At 35.1% G+C, this 18,112-nt stretch overlaps 1 protein-coding gene across 1 annotated transcript in view; it reads left to right on the top strand.

The window, feature by feature from the left end:
* Positions 1-18,112, top strand: part of RNF19A (ring finger protein 19A, RBR E3 ubiquitin protein ligase) — a 45,792-nt gene that overhangs the window by 20,910 nt on the left and 6,770 nt on the right. Inside the window, exons 3-7 of the mRNA XM_037048282.1 lie at positions 8,617-8,825; positions 12,929-13,073; positions 14,040-14,202; positions 17,216-17,330; positions 17,828-17,989. Coding sequence (XP_036904177.1) covers positions 8,617-8,825; positions 12,929-13,073; positions 14,040-14,202; positions 17,216-17,330; positions 17,828-17,989 — 794 coding nt within the window. The remainder of the gene's footprint in view (positions 1-8,616; positions 8,826-12,928; positions 13,074-14,039; positions 14,203-17,215; positions 17,331-17,827; positions 17,990-18,112) is intronic.

Raw genomic sequence — 18,112 nt, 5'->3', positions numbered from 1 at the left:
GAGCATCCCGCGGTGTGGTGTCGGAGGAGCAGCTTCGATGCAGTGGTGTTACACTGCATCCCGTGGAGCTCGGGATGCTCTCACTGGTGCAGTGTGCACATTCATTAGAGCCGATTTCAAATTGGAGAACAAATTTTAGGTTAAAAACTATTTGCAGATTGTAGGAAATACTCCTACAAAGTGAGAATTCAAATAGTGAGAAACATGCCTACGTATTGTTTTTTATCTAGTTTTTTAACGATCTTTTATGGAACCCCAGGGTAAGAGGTGCTTCAAAAGTTTCTCAAGTATTTAATAGCTTTAAAAAAAAAAGTCTGAAAATGATGGGACAAATTAAAAGGAGACTTAAGCCTGAGTACCTGTGTCCAGAAGAGATGGAGACAATAAATCCAGGGGGCACAAGCTCTCTGGTCAGTAAAGAGGTTTATTCTCTTGTGCTGAGTTGATTGACCATGTCATCATAGTAGATAATGTTAACACTGCCAGCCTAATAGAAAACAACAGATAGGGGTGACAGAGATTCTAGTTTATGTAAGAACTTGACGTTAGGGGAAGCATGCTAACCCGCCTGGGAAAGGATTGATTATTCAACATAAAGAATTGGGAAATTAGTTATTCGAAGGGAAAAACAGGATTGTCACCACACATAACACATTACAACAAAATCAAAATAGATTACAGAGGTAAGTTACATAAATAAAAGGAAAAAAAGTAACTGAAAGAAAATATAGATGACTATAGCTCACCTACTGCTGCATTTACTAAAATTTAACACACATTTACCCTGTAACTTAGAAGATCCACTCCCAGTTAAATACCTTTGAGAAACTCTTTTCTTGTGTAGCACAAGACACCTAGTTTGGAGCCATGTTTAAGAATGATCACAGGAGCAGACAAACCAGGAAAAAAGATGCTCATTGACAGTAAAATGGATAGATACATTGAGTTTCATGGCTATGTCTTGAGAAGAATGTGCATCACGGGCATCAAGGAATTTCTCAAGCTACTGATAAACAAAGGGAGCATAGGTTCTGACTTGTGCAGTATAGTTTGAGTTCATGCTTGTTGTACCGGTGTCATTTTCAATAGCATTACTTTTTTTTCTCAGTGTTCCAGTTTCGGTCATGAATTATGATTGCCCTGTTGATACTGTTCTTAACTTGTGGGGCAGATGCAGGGATATTGGTTTTTATTATTATTTGTGAATTCTTCTGCATGTAGGACATTTCTCAGTAAATTTTTCTAAAAAGATTTTATTCTATTTTTAGAGGGGAAGGGAGGGAGAAAGAGAGGGAGAGAAACACCAAATAGTTGCCTCTCACAGGCCTCCACCTGGGGACCTGGCCCACAACTCTGGCATATGCCCTGACCAGAAATTGAACTGGGGACCTTTTGGTTTGCAAGCCAACAAATGCTCAGTCCACTGAGCCACACCAGCCAAGGCGTCAGTAAATTTTTTAATTATTCATAAACTCCTAGTTTGGGATATTTTTATACATTTTTTCTCATGGAGACTTCATTGTTAAAAAGTAAAAAGCTTAGTATTCTAAATATTTTGGAGAGGATAACTAAAGCCCTGGCCAGTGTAGCTCAGTTGGTTGGAGCATTGTGCCATAAACCAAAAGGTTGTGGGGTTTGATTCCCAGTCAGGGCACATGCCTGGGTTCCAGGTTCAGTCCCAGTCAGGGCTTGTACAAGGGGCAACCTATTGGTGTTTCTCTCAGTCTCTCTCTGCATCCCTTTCTTTCTCTCTAAAATCAATAAGCATGTCCTTGGGTGAGGATAAAAATTGTTAATTCAAGTATCCAATATAAAGTAATATTAACACCTACTTTAATGGATTCTGTTATTATGAAAACAACCATTTGGTAGTTATGGAAGGTTAACAAAGAATTGACCTTGATTAATTTGAATATAAATTTTTAAACTTTTTATCTATTTACTTTAGAGAGACAGAGGAAGGGAGAGGAGGAGAAGGAAAGAGAAACATGGATTTTGTTGTTCTACTTATTTATGCATTCATTGGTTGATTCTGGTTTGTGCCCTGACCGGGGATCAAACAGTAACCCTGATATATTGGGACAATGCTCTAACCAACTGAGCTACCCAGCCAGGGCTGGCTATAAATTACTTTTTGGTTCTGGCGGTTGCCAGTAGTCTTTCCCACAAACAAACAAAGAAACATTACAGGGTTACTTTTATTTATGTATTTTCATTTATATTTGATTTATGCTGGCTCTCTGAATTGTAAGAGCATATTGTTTATACTTCATTATGTTACAGGTTTTATGTAGGAAAAGTCACTCAGCAACATAAGTTTATATGTATACTTTGTATACATACAGAATAGTTCGTAAGCCCTCATTAAAATTTAGTTTTACTTAGCATGAGCATGTACAGACCTGATTTTGAATCTTCATCTTATCACATTCTTACAAGGCTATAGATCTTTAATGTTTTTACTAGCATAATTTCTACCACATTGTAAGGTTCTCAGAGCTTTTATTTATCATCCCTCATCTTCATTTCTGAAGTTTTGTGTTTTGGTTTTTTTAATCAAACAGTGATTCAAACATTTAATCTACCTACGAGCCAGATACTGGACATTTTTAATTTAAAATCCACTTATTTAAATCTGGCATAAGGAATTCTGGTATATATCTATTTGGAAGTTGTTCATAGTAATGTTTAGCATGTATGTAGTATTTATTTAACCCCTTTCATTGTATATATAACACAGAGAAAGACTTCCCCCCTAGAATTGCTACATATGAAATTATGAATTTTTTCTTTTGTATTTTATATTTTTCAGTATGAGCATTTTCTTTATCTCACATCAAATTTATGTAAACATGTAGTTTTTTACACTTTGAGAAATACTGCTCTTAGCTCAGAGTTGAAAGGCTGACCTGGTTTCTATTTGAGATCTCTCAGGGTTTCTGATCACACATTCTTTCCACTCTTCTACGGGCTGGAGCACATTAACCTTGTTTAAAGTACACTGTTTCTAAAAAAAACAAAAACAAACAATTAAAAAAAAACCTGGGTGCTGTATTTAACCAGGGTAAAGTTAGCTAGACCGCTTCTAGAGCGTGTAGCTTCACAGAGGTTCAGAGAAAAATCTGGCCATTGCTGAGAAGACCTGGGATGAGAGACGTGTACAGGGAAAGCGTAGAACCTGTCTTGGATAAAAATATCTGATTATCTTCTGCCTAGGAGGCCTAGTTTGTATATTGTCTAGGCAGATAGCAAATAGTTGGCACTTTAGCTTGTGTCCTCACGTTTTAATTGACCAATACTGCACTTCTATCTGCACACATTTTCCCTTTTGTTTCATGTGAGTGCTTCTGACTTTGCTGGGAAACTTTCAAAAGATGTAGAATATAATTAATGATTTAATGTCTGTGAACCCTTCAAGGGCAAAAAAAAGTGTTTTTCTTTGTAACCACAGGTAACCCCCATGCTCAATATAGACTTGTTGAATGAACCATTCTGACTATATGCCACTAATATAAATCATGTATTCTAGGAACAGTTAATAAACCATTTTAAAGCAATGTGGTGATCAACTGTAATCAGGTTTGCATAGTTTCAAACTGATTTGTTGACATTTAATGGCTCTAAGTATTAACCTATTCTGGTGGAGTATGCTGTTCATAATGGATTTTTAAAAGTGGGACCATAGGCGTAGGGACTAAAAAATATTACTTTCAGAATTCTAGTTAGTATTCATATGACTCTAATTCCAATCCTACAAAAAATGGTTTTAACCATAACTTTACTATCATTTGACATGTTGGAAGTGGTTTTGTAGGCTGACCTTTTAGAAATTTTATACAGTGAACAAATCCAACTTTTGATTTTGTCTGGAGGAAACAAGTACATGAATAGAAAACAGCAGGTTATGTCTATTGGGAGCCGTAAGATTAAATTGTGTTTCAGGGAAAATTGTAATTTATTACTAGTAATAAATCTCATGCATTAGAATATTCATAAATGTATTCTAAGAGTTAATAGCTTGAGCTGAAAGTTTGCACTTTTCAGTTTTTTCTTCATTGAAAACAATTAATCTAGGTATATTTTAATACCAAGCAATCCAATATCTACAACTGCTACACCAAACATTATTAACTGATACTATGATATTTTGGTGGAGTTTTAGGGAACCAATAAAAATAACATTCTTCCCCTCACACCCTTGCTAAGAATCAAGTTGCTATATACAACACACATAACGTGTCAGCTTTGTCTTACTCATTAGTGGACTAAAAAATGTGGTTTTACATATTATATATTATAGTCAAAAAGCTTGCTGACACTCTACCCCTAAATTAGACAGATTTCTCCAAATAGTCTGGGCGGTTCTCTTGACAGTGGAGGCCTTCCCTGCAGCATGTAGCGGAAAGCAGAATAGAATGAATCTTTTGAAGGGAAGCAGATCCTGGAAGGGAACCAGGAGATGAGCCTCACCTGTCTAGACCTTCCCAAATATACTAATCAAGTCACTCCTTTTCCACTGTAAAATAATAGCTTATTAGAAGCGGAAACATGGGCTTATTAATTTTTATATAAAATCTGACTTGGTTGGTGTGGCTCAGTGGATTCAGTGCCAGCCTGTGACCCCAAAGGTCACCAGTTCAATTCCTAGTCAGGACACATGCCTGGTGTGCAGGCCAGATCCTCATTTAGGTGTGCGAGAGACAATGTATCTCTCACACATCAATGTTTCTCTTCCTCTCTTTCTCCCTTCCTTCCCTTCTCTCTAAAAATAGATAAATAAAATCTTAAATTTTTTTTGGCATTTCTGATTATATATTTTTTGTTCTTTAAAGTTGTGTTAAAGCTTTGTGTTTTTGAAAAGTTATCTTGAACACCTGGATAATCTTTCTTTGTCCTTATTTCTCTCTTTTTTAGAGATTTTATTTATTTATTTTTAGAGAGGGAGGAAGAGGGAGAGAAACATCAATGTATGGTTGACTCTTGAGTACCCCTTACTGGGGACCTGGCCTGCAACCCAGGCATGTGCCCTGACTGAGAATTGAGCCAGCGACCCTTTGTTTAGCAAGACTGCACTCAATCCGCTGAGCCACACCAGCCAAGGCTATTTCTCATTTTTTTAATTAAAAATTTTATTGGGATTGTTGTATCTCTTTTAGGATTACATTTCATACTAGGCGTAGTTTGTTGCTTCATAAGGAATTTGCTCTAGGCAGGATATACCACTGTAACAGGTATCCCTACCTCCTTCCTCAGGGTTGTCAATAGTGTAGGCTGTGGAACCCAACTACTGTGAAACTCCCTGGAAATAGATACCATGGTCAGATAAGTTCAGAAAATAATGCATACTATACTGAACATGGGTGTGTTAAAAATTACCAAATACTATAGTAAAAACAAATTTCAGTTTTGCATACTATGGATCACCTGTTAGTTAATCCAATGAAAAAATATTTCTAGAAAGACTGCCCTGTTTGGTCCATTTTTATCTTCCTTGCTTTCTTCCTGTCCCTCTATTCTTGCTAATAAGTAAGTAGATTTAAGCATTTCAAGTAGCTGGAGGTCTTCAGCTGTAGCATAGACAGAAAGTAAGGCTTGAGTTAAATAATGAATCATTGAAGGAAATGGAGCTATCTTCTAAACCAAGATTTGGGTACTATTTAAGCCAGAAATGTTTAGTTAATTAGTACTATTCAGTCACCTCTGTGACCCTCTGCTGAGCCTGCTCTTTTCCCAAATTGTGGCTGATGCACCATAGCAGAGAGACTTCTGAAATTGAATACAATACACTTTTGTATTATATTTACTTTGTTGTAATTTGAGAACTGTTAACCAGTGGAAAATAAATTTGGCTCACCACACAGTGAAACTCATGTTCAAGAGGCCTAACATTCTGTTTTCAAAATATGTGAGTGCTAGGTACATTTAATTTCTTGATATATTTTAGAATGTGCCTAATCAGTTATTTTGGGGGTTGAATGAAATGAACACAGAATACTTACATAGTAAGCAATAATTTTTAGGAAAAGAAAAGCTGTTAGATAAATTATCCTTTTCCAGTCATCAAAATATATATTTATGAAAATATTTGGTTAGTATTATTAAAGATAATCTTAGATTTAATGGTATGTGAATGTGCACTTCTGGGGTGGGGCATCTTAGCTTTTCCATTAAAGAAAATGCTGACAAGTAGCATAAAACAAGATATATATATTTTATCTCTAACATTTGAGTACATATGATATTAATATTCAATCTAAATGGCATACATTATTTATACTGATAAAGAAATGATAGTAACTCATGATCACATGGTCATAAACCAAGCACAAGTTCATAGATACTAGAAATGTCCCTGAAGCATCATTTGTTTATTCGGCCTTCCTGTTGAAATCCCTGTTTTATGTTTGGGAAAACTTCTTGTAGGGAGATTATGTAAATCACATAAAACGAGGCAAGTAATAAATGGTGGGACTTGAATTTGGAGTGAGTAACCCAAACTTTTCATCTATCTTAATAAATCGTGACTTACACACACAAAAAAGTTGGGTCTTGACACTGTTCCCTGCACACACACAGATTTCCCTGGTCTGTCCTCCTTTTCCCTCCTTCAAGAAAAGGTAGATGGAGAAGAGGTTTAAAGAGAATGCCCTTTTCACTGAGATCACTGTTTTAAAGACTGCATTAGATTATAACTTGGTAGAAAATAAAGTGTAGAGTTTTTGAAAATTTTTTTCTTTTTATTGAGACTGCACTGAATAAGCCTTTGGCATCCTTAAGCTCAGCGAAATGAAACACTACTAAATAATCCAGTGTTGATTTAAATTGCCCTTAATCTAGTTGTGTTTGAACATATTTATGTTTGACAGTAATAACTAGAAACAGTCTATCAGAAATAAAGTGAATTTTAAGGTGTAAAATTTAAGTTTAAAGGGTGAGATAATTAAGAGGGCAACAGATCTAAAAATGGAGGAATCATCTGGCTTGGCATAATTTTATAGGTTATATAATTTTAATAAATTTATTCAAAAATTTGTTTAAATTATTAATTTCAGAGAGAGGGAGAGAAACATCAATTGGTTGTTCCACTTTATGCATTCATTAGTTGATTTTTTTTTAGATTTTATTTATTTTCAGAGAGGAACAGTAAGGAGAAAGAAAGGGAGAGAAACATTGACGTGTGGTTGGCCTTTTGCACACCCCCTATTGGGGACCTGGCCCGCAACCCAGGCGTGTGCCCTGACTGGGAATTGAACTGTGACCGTTTGGTTCACAGTCCGGTGCATAATCCACTGAGCCACACCAGCCAGGGCTAGTAGTTGATTCTTGTATGTGCTCTGATCAGGGATTTAACCTGCAACTATAGTGTATCAGCACAACTCTCTGACCAACTGGGTTACCCAGCCAGGGCACAGTTATTTACATTTTATTGCTAATAACAAGAACAACCCTGAAAACTCCCCTAAATTTCCAGGTAGAATGAGATGGTTGATACTTACAAAAGCTTCTTATGTATAGATAAGATCTGTATGTTTTTCTTTCAAAAAGAACCAGAAACCCCTAGACAGTTTTTAAATTAGAAGTTTTATTAAGATAATTGTAGGTTCATGTATAGTTGTAAGAAATGTTCCCTGGAAATCTTGTGCATCCTTTGCATAAGATTTTGCCTTCATGGCACCGTTTTCCAGAGCTTTAAAACAATATCACAGCTAGGATATTGGCATTGATGCAGTCCATCAATCTTACCTGAATTTCCCCAGTTTTATAATACTTAGTTATTTGTGTGCGTGTATATTTAGCTATATATGATTTTACTACCTGTAGGTTTGTGTAGCCATCACCATAGTGGAGGTACTGAACATTCATCACACCAAAGATCCTCACAGTGCTCTTTTATAAACACACTTCTTACCTGCTCACTGCCCCGCCCCTCACTTCATCCCTGTCCTCTGGCAACTACTAATCTGTTCTGCATTTCTAAAATTTCTTCACTTTAAAATATTATGTAAATAGAATTATACAGTTTGCAACTTTTCAGGTAGACTTTTTTCACTCAGCATAATTTAGGCATACGTACAAGATAATTATAAACTATGAACTGGCGCAGTTTGCCACTACCTGATAGGTGTAGCTAGTCTGTTATCATCATATTTTTAAATAGGTAGGTTTTTTTATCTTTCTGATTTGAAAAGTAACAAATAATTGTAAAAATCAGAAAGGTATAAATATATAAAAAAGAAAATTAAGACCCTAATACCAGAAACCTGCTGTTAAGATCTTTGGTGTATTTCCTGCTGGTTTTTCTGTGTGCACACAAGACTAATTTAATGGGATTTTTATAAAATTTGTACTACACAAGCATACAGTTTGGTATCCTAGTTAGTGTTGAAAGTTAAAAGTTAAAACTGGACTTTCAATGTGCTTTTTAGCCATTGATATGCCTTCATTTGTAAACGTTATTTCTTTCCCTGTCTTTATATTGAGATAATGTTAGGGCTTATGACTGTTTGCTTATCATAAATAGAAAACTTTTTCAGGAATAGCATTTAAGTTGGATAATATTTTGACTTAATAACTCGTTTTATGTCACATTTTTAATTTTTTTCTTGTTCTTTGAAGATATGCTGTGATAGCATTTGGATGTGCTAGCTGTCCAAAGTTAACTTGCGGGCGAGAAGGCTGTGGAACAGAGTTTTGCTACCACTGTAAACAGATTTGGCACCCCAATCAGACCTGCGATGCTGCTCGACAAGAGAGAGCCCAGAGTTTACGTCTGAGAACCATACGTTCTTCATCCATCAGTTATAGTCAGGAGTCTGGAGCAGCAGGTACTTACGTCTACCTTTTTCAATAAAATATTTAACAAATATAGAACACTAGTTACTTTAAGTAAAAAATACAGCATTAAGTTCCTGTTATCACCTTTTCTTTTTTCATTTTTCAAAAATGTTTTATGTTTTAGCATTTCTGTTCCAGAAGCACTCGTTCTTTCCTATGGAAGAAAATGGTGTTGACATTAGAAAGATTTTATTAACAAAAAAGGGGGGGGTATGTCAGGATGTTCTGTATCAGTATTAACTGATAGCTGAAGATCATCAGAAACTGATATTTATAAAGCTGTTTTATGTAAAGCTTAGCAAATAGTTTTAATGAAATAATTTTGAGTATATTACTGTTGTATTATTTCTAATTGTGTTAATGTCACAAAGTTACAGTTTTAAAACAGTACTATATATTTTGCGAAATACTTTTTTATTTACAGATGTCTCATTCAATTTCAGGATCAAGGATTCAGAGTCTTACCTTAAGTGGTGAGGACACTAAGAACTTGTGTCTTTGGTTGGCAGTTTAGAAATTACCTGGGGATCTATCTGTATATGGGCAATGTATGCATCTCATAAATCTTGAAAATTAAAAACAATTTTATGAACATCGTAATGTTTTGTGAATGAAAATTCAAAAAATTATTGTACATTGATAGAATTTTCATTGTCTATTGGAATTTCTGTAATTTTTAGAAAAATTCTCACTTTCTCACTGATTATAAAAGGGAAAAACTTGGAAAATACAGAAATTTTTAGGAAAATAATTTATATTCCCACCAGCAGTGTATTGAGATAATTATATACTTTATGCTACTAGAAAAAAAATCTTATTCAGCATTTAAAATTGAATTTAAAATTGACTATTTAAAATTAAATAAACTTTCAATTCAACATTTAACACTTTATAGACTGTACATGGATTTTCATGCTAGTTTGCTGATTGACTTGTTTCTATTACCTTTCCTCAAGACTTGGGGTGGAACTTAAACATATTAATAATAATTCATAGATATGGGCCCAGAAATGATTCAGAGAGGACCTGACTACACCCAAACTGTTCCCTGTAGAGTCAGCTGTAGCCATCAGGCAGTCCGCCTAGAAATGCTCTCCCTCTCCTCTCAGTGGGGTGGAGTGTTGGTTACAGGACATACAGACGTATAAAGTAAGAGAGCAGACTCTGGAATCGGACAGTCTGGATTCGAATCCCAGCTTCTCCACTTACTCTCTGTGTGACACTAAATAAGTCACTTGCTTCCTCTGTAAAGTGAACATACTAGTAACACTTACATCCATAAGTCTGGCACATTTCCTGGCTCAGAGTAAGTGCTCTGCCTATAGGAGGTTAGGGAAACTTGGAGAAACCAGTCACCTGCTAGAGATTTGCATATGTCTGGACCATCGTTAAGGGAAAAAAATGACTAAGAGATGGCTTGTATTACTAATTTTAAAATAAACTGTATGATTCAGTCGTCCAGATGAATGTTGATTTTTCTCACAGTAGTTGCTGTGGAAGTTTTATCTCTATTTCAGCAGTGTTATGCTTTGATAGCCACATATAAATATATTATACAAATATGGCCTCTCAAAGTGTTCATTTAAAAAAACAAACTTCATTTGGAATTTTTTCTTGTTTGAAAGTCTTAAGTTCTGAAAATTTTGAGTACATGCATTTTTATCTATAATGCTCCAAAAATCCAAACTCTTAGGACAAATGTTTATGCGATAGTTTCTTTTGATGTAATCTATAGAAATATTAAAAACTTGAACTTGGCTTCTCACTGACTTGTGAAAAAAAACAGGAAAGGCATGTACCATCTAAAATAGTTATTCTTGTTGTTCCAGATATCTTGGTATTTTTTGGTCTCCCATTTTCATGATACATTGAAAAATTGGCTGCACTTTTAATATTGAATGGTAGAATAATAATAATTAGGTAGCTATTTCTTTCTAATCAGTAACCTGAAGATAAAAAAGTGTGCTTAGTCCTATGGCATGTTAAATAATTTGTATTACGATTGTATTTGTCTTTAAACTGTGACAGTACTGCATGTACATGAGACTCATAGCTTTTAGTGAGTTTATACGACTTGGAGTTACATTTGAAAGGAACCACATATTTTTCACTTATCATATTTCCCCCTTCATAAAAATGTATGTAATTGACTTCTACCCCCACCCCATCTCCTACTAGTATCGCCCCTGTTAACATTTATAGTAAGTCCTTGCAGTAATGTGGTGGGGTGGGGCATTTTTAAAACAGATTTTGAGAACATAGCATTTTTATAATCTGGGTTTTTTTTAAAGATTTTATTCATTTATTTTTAGAGCGGGGAAGGGAGGAAGAAAGAGAGAGAAACATCAATGTGTGGTTGCCTGTCACCCACCTCCCTAAAGGGGATGTGGCCTGCAAACCCAGGCATGTGCCTGGACTGGGAATTGAACCAGGGACCCTTTGGTCCACAGGTCAGCGCTCAGTCCACTGAGCCACACCAGCTAGGTGTTGTTTTTCCCCTAACATAACAATGGCCTATATTTTAACGGTAAATAAAAGTATAGTAATCAAAAAAGACAAAAGCTCTGCCACATTTTAAGTGGGAATGAAAAATCTTTTTGTAATATAAAGGACGTGGATGAATTGATGCTTGGGGAATGGAGCATTGACCATCTGATCAGTAAAACAATTTTATTTGGAATTTTTGCACTTTGAGAATGTTTTGAGAGAAATATATTACATATATTGTGCGTGGTGAAATTTTTAACACAGATCTTAATGTTCTGTGGATTATTTAAATCATTATGGATATTTTAAATTTTCTTTATCATTTGTCTTGATCTGCTTATATACAGTTTGCTCAAAATTTCTGGAATCATTAAAATACTAATTGTGAGCATTGACCAGTTTTTTAGTTAAAAAACGAGTTTTGGTCCTAAAAAGCACTGAGGGAACCTGAATTCACTGATAAAACAGTAAGATTTGACCATAACATTTGTAGGAAAGAAAACAGTATAGCTTAATGCTTATATGTAAGAAGTTGGAACAAGTACTTGAATTCAGTGCCTAGCAGCAGGTGTTTAACTGCACGTGGCTGCTAGTAACAGTAAAATGGCTCTGATTGTTATTTAAGTACATGCTAAAGCTTAAAATATTTGTGTAACTTGATATAACTCTTACTCTGTGATGAGCTCTAAAGTTACGTACCCCCCTGATTTTAACTTGGCAACTTTGTGCCTTCTGACCGTATTGCTATACAAGCAGCATGCAACTGCGCCATGTGAATAAATGAGTAAAGGGCAATGATAAAAAATGAAAAAGTCATGAGCACACCAACAAATGGTTACTTTAATTCTGAAACCATTTCCATTAAGTGTTTATAACTGTATAACTCTTTCTTAACTGCTTACCTCCTCCCTTTTATTACGAGTACTGATTCTTTGCAAGGCCGGTCTGTTTGAACTGAAACAGAAGGAAAAGGCTGCTCCTCTAAAGATGCCCATATTGTTTTTACAGGGCTTCTAGTTGATGTTACTTAGAAGAGACAAGTAAACTCCGTGCCATATATGTATATCCTATGTATATATTATATATATATTACTTTGTATAGTGTGTGTGTGTGTGTAGATAGATAGATAGTACTTTGGATTACTATCAAATTGTCACTTCCTATTAGTGTTCATTCACTAAAGGAATAGTATATAGAATAACTAGCATTTTAATTATGTGGAGATGGTTAAAAAATTTCTACATATGAAGTGCCACTCAGAGAAGACTACACCAAAGGGCAGGGACAGAAGTAAACTATATAATTCACAGTTTGCCACTGGTTGTTGTCATTGGTTCTCCTCCCTCTTTTTATCATTTTGTTATTCTTTGTTCTTATTGGACTGCTACTGTGTTTGAAAGTGTTTACAATTTTGAAATTTAATGTAGAATATGTTCCTTTTCTCAGAAGGAAAGAAAAACTATTTTTATACTAAAAATAGTGGGCTAAAGCTATCAAACTACACATGACCCTTTTCTTGGCAGTGCTACAATTGAGTATCCAATAGAAATTGTTATTTTTAGACCAGTTTTAGATACTAAGCAAATCTGTTTATTTTCCTAATAGCCGATGATATAAAGCCGTGTCCACGATGTGCTGCTTATATAATAAAGATGAATGATGGGAGCTGTAATCACATGACATGTGCTGTCTGTGGTTGTGAGTTTTGTTGGCTGTGTATGAAAGAAATCTCAGATTTACATTATCTAAGGTAAGTGTATAGAAGGAGCTATTTCTATATAGCTAAATATAATTTATTATAAGACCTAAATATAAAAATGATTTGATATTATAAGACAAAGGGACATTCTAGGAAAAATTTGGGATTTATGAGGTACCTAAAGGGGTCTTCGTTACTCTAGGTACATAAATTTAAAAGGGACCAAATGATTGTGCTAGTCATTTAGTATTGATAACTAGTTAAAAATGGGAAACAGGTTTCTGTTTTTGTTTGGTTTTTTTTGTTAAACTAGAAAGCTGTATAATTATGTTAATTCTATGTAATTATTCTAGGCCATAAGTATTTTCATTGAATTCTCTCATGTATAAGTTTGTTCATTTAAGCCGCATTGCGACTTTATGATATTATTAGATAATTGTTTATCTAAAATGGGGTAAAATAAGGATGTTTTGCATTAATCTACTTCTCAAAAACTAACCTAAGGTTTTGAGGCTAATGGAAGTCTAGTGGTTCTTACCATGATATTTTGGCATTTAATAAACTCATTTTTAAGAAAGAAAAAACTCATTTCTAAGTATAAGAAGTCAACACATTGAATCCTAAGTTATTTGCTAATATTTTCCTTTTATAGTNTATGTTAATTCTATGTAATTATTCTAGGCCATAAGTATTTTCATTGAATTCTCTCATGTATAAGTTTGTTCATTTAAGCCGCATTGCGACTTTATGATATTATTAGATAATTGTTTATCTAAAATGGGGTAAAATAAGGATGTTTTGCATTAATCTACTTCTCAAAAACTAACCTAAGGTTTTGAGGCTAATGGAAGTCTAATGGTTCTTACCATGATATTTTGGCATTTAATAAACTCATTTTTAAGAAAGAAAAAACTCATTTCTAAGTATAAGAAGTCTCCTTTTATAGTTATTGTATTATAGTAATTTTTGTTGTGATGTTTTGCATGCATTACTTAACATTATAATTTTTTTCATTAGTCCGTCAGGATGTACTTTTTGGGGGAAGAAACCCTGGAGCCGAAAGAAGAAAATATTGTGGCAGTTGGGGACACTTGTTGGCGCTCCTGTTGGGATTGCTTTAATAGCTGGCATTGCTATCCCTGCGATGATTATCGGCATTCCTGTGTATGTGGGCCGCAAGGTAAAATGCGTAGCGCCCTGGTAGTTCAGTATCTTATTCTAAGTCTTTAAGTTTAGGGTTGATGATTTTTGTTTTGCTCTGGTTTTATTTTTGCTTTGAAGGACTAAGGTCATTTTTAGTAACTTTAGTATAAAACAATAACAATTTTTTATGAGGTGATAAATTTTCAGGGTTTGGCAAGTTCCTATGGGTGCATTTAAAAAAATTGCTTTAAAATTATCTGAATCTGAAAACTTTAGTGCATTTGCATTATAGGCCAACTGTAAGTACAAAGTACTAGTGGATACACACCTGATGTGTTTCATATGGATAGAGCCTTGTATAGTCAGGTCTATACAAAGGTAATAGCTAAACAACATGTGACCTTGGGCAAAGAAAGCTGGTTTCTGAATTATTTTCAACTTTGAAAATTTTCCCCTTCAGGTTGCTGCTATTAGTAAATATACTGTTTTGTAGATTGTTAACAGTTTTGTGCAAGTCCAAACATAAATACTTAATCACTGGCCTATGAATGCTGAATTACACTTCATTAGCAAAGCAAGTAATTCTTTTTTGGAAGGTTAAAGCAATGATTTATGAATTGGCTAAGTAATCTGGTATCTAAATTAGTAGAATTTCAGAATTGAGAAGTAACTTTAGAAATTACCTAATCTCAGCCCTGTACCTAAGCAGAGCACAGTACAGGATTTTAAAAATGAGGTTGGAGAGGGCGGAGTGGGGGGAAAAATGAGGTTGGAGAGACTAACATTTGTTGAGTCCTTCCTTACTGTGTGGTAGGTGTTTTATGTACTTCAACTCATTTTAAGGTCACAGCAATTTATGTGTTAGAATATTGAGATTTAAGAAAGTTTATGTAATTTATCTTTAGTTACACAGAAAGAAGCAGAGCTGGGATTTAAACCCAGGCATACTAATTCTGTGTGTAAGATTTCTAGTAAATTTCAGTCTAGCCATTTGGGTACTTCCCTGATGGGGAAGCCACTGACTCATGAGACAGCCCATTCAATTCTGTTGCCAAGTAATGGTAATTGTTAGGAAGTTCTTATATTGAGTCAGAATCTGTTTCTCTTTAAATAGTTTCACTTTAATTCTAGTTCTGACTTTTTGGGGACTAAACTCAAGGCAAGGCTGATCTTCTTCCTTACAAGAGCCAAATATTTTTAATATTCAACAGATACTACTTTAACAATCAGGAAAATAACAATACATACTATTTTTTTAAATTAGTTTTGGATCGGAATAAAAACATATTTATGAGTGAAATGTTTATTAGAAGGTTGATGTAATAACTAAAGTTAAGTTGTCCCAAACATAGTAACTGACTGTAATAATTTTTCACATAATTATTATCCCAAGCAAGGTTTTGCTGAAAACAAAACTGTTTATTTGATACTTAAAAGTAGAAGGGAAGAGAGGCTGTTGGACTGCACAGCACATATCCTACAAATAATTTATAGAGGAGAGATTATTTACCTCATCGTTCAAGTCTTAGCTGCAGTTACAAGTCTCTCTTTTTTGAACATGTACTCAAAGGGTTGCAAAGGATGAATTACTTTTCCACTGAATCAATGTCCTCTGGTGTTCAGGGACACAAACCAGCTCTGGGAAGCCTTGTAAGATGGAAAAAGTACCTTTATTTGTAATAGCAAATAGAAGATGTGGCACCAAACAGAAAAAACTGAGTTGAGCCAGAACTAGCGGGATGGTACGATCACTGGAATTGAACAGTGGAGCTTGAGGGTGCAGAATTTTCTGGAAGACTCCTTTCTCGTGGCAGCCTGCCTTTTCGAGTCTACTCCCTCAGTTTTCAGCTTTGGCTTTTCTCTGCTTCAGTGCTAAGTTTTCCCGGAATGGGAGTGAGGAGGAGCAGGAATTAGTTGCAGTACTAAAGGGTCATGAAAGGCACCTTGGGAAGTCTGCAGTCTACCTACACAGACTATTTGGGAAAAGTAGAGGCTCATTCCCTGGCAACATACGGTCCATGCTGGGACTGATTAGGAAATATCAATACTCTTTGTCCAATGCCTACCTACCCACCCCAGTTTCATCACTGTTTAATGGCTCCTCTAAGATTCACACTTCAGAGCCTTCAAAATAACCACATAATAATAATAGATTTTTTAATTAAGCATCATCTGTAATATTGTTTATAAGTCAAATCTTTTATTTTAGAGACTACCTGTACACTTTTGTGACTGTTTTGAATCTGTCTTGAAACTAAGGAAAATGTACTTTTGTTAGCTTTAGCCCTGGCAAACCATGAGGTTAAAGACAGTGAGCTATTTACCGAAGTACATATAATATCTCACAAGCCACTGTTACTCAGTTTTATTTATCAGCACCTGTACAGTTCACAGATGCTAACTAGATCTAATTCCTGTCTTCTGACTGCATTGTTGGTTGATTCTCTTTTCTTCTTTGTCTACCACTTACCTTGGGCTGTAAATCAACACATTGAATCCTAAGTTATTTGCTAATATTTTCTTCATACAAGGGGATCTGAGAAAAAACTAATTGTATTTAGTGATGTTTGCTTGTTAGTACTGCTTTTTAAGGTCAGTTTTTAAAATGATTGTGGGAACAACCCTTAGGAGGCAGTTTGCATCATTTAGGGATGCTCATTTAGAAGGAACCTGCGGAATGCTGCAGTTCTTAGAAGTAATCCTATCAGTCATACATCCAGCTCGTGACTGTTAGAAATAATACTTTCACTCCCTTCTCTGCTCAAAATCTGATTACACCATTCTTGAATAAAATGATAAAGACTAGCTTTACTCAAGACTGTTTAACAGTAAACACAAAGTATAAAATTTATTAAATCACTGTATTCTGTAAGCAAGTTAATAAGGAGCAAATTATGTGTAAGAATATCATTTAAGAACAATAACAGGTTTACCTTCAATTAGGAACTTAATCATGAAACTTCTAGCAAATCTAAGTCTGTTTTATGTAAATGCATATGTAATGTATTTCCTCTTTAATTTCTCACTTCCATTTTTACTTTTAAATCAAGATTCACAATAGATATGAAGGCAAGGATGTTTCAAAGCACAAACGGAATTTGGCGATAGCAGGTGGCGTAACATTGTCTGTGATCGTGTCTCCAGTTGTAGCTGCAGTAACTGTAGGTAAGGAGAATGCTTGCAAATATTAATGACCTCGAGGTTTTGTAAAATTAAAGTTTTGTGAAAAGTTGTTAGAACCCAAAATATAATATTGTTGAGTTTAAAAGAAGTTTTTTGTTGATGTTGAAACAACTTAAGCTGAGTGTACAGAAAGCCCCTCAGTAACCGTGTGGGTTACGAGGACTATGGACCCAAGGGCCACGCCTTAGGGTAGTCAGTAAATCACTGTTGGCAGATACCCCGTCCCCCTTTCCCCAAATACAGTTTATAGCCCTGGCACTTGAACAGGTTTACATCTTTGTTTTTTCCCCTCGTGTGTCACCTGAAAGGCTAGAACCTTTGAATTTGTTGTCCCTAAAGAGCTGGGTAAATCCACTTTTGGCAAGGGCTACAGAACCCTAGCACTTTTCTCCTGTACATCGACTTGAAAAGACTTTCTAAAGCCCATGTTTCTGTGATATATTTTTTGGTTCATAATAACGAATATAATTCTTCTTTAGGTATTGGTGTTCCTATTATGTTAGCTTATGTCTACGGTGTTGTGCCGATTTCTCTCTGTCGAAGTGGAGGTTGCGGAGTCTCAGCAGGCAATGGAAAAGGAGTCAGGATCGAATTTGATGATGAAAATGACATAAATGTTAGTGGAAACAACACAGCTGTGGGTAAGTCCTTTAAAAAGGAAAAAATGTACTCACTGGTAATTTAAGTAGGGGGGCTGTAGACAGCATGCGAGCCAGGGTTTTCACGGCCCTTCTTTCACGAGGCCTAACAGTGTTGGTCCAGAA

Source organism: Sturnira hondurensis, unplaced genomic scaffold (genome assembly GCF_014824575.4).
Source record: "Sturnira hondurensis isolate 20B ecotype Veracruz unplaced genomic scaffold, ASM1482457v3 Scaffold0006413, whole genome shotgun sequence".
In the NCBI taxonomy this organism is placed as follows: Eukaryota; Metazoa; Chordata; class Mammalia; order Chiroptera; family Phyllostomidae; genus Sturnira; species Sturnira hondurensis.
The sequence above is the reverse complement of the archived record's forward strand: the minus strand, read 5'-3'. Positions and strand labels throughout refer to the sequence as shown.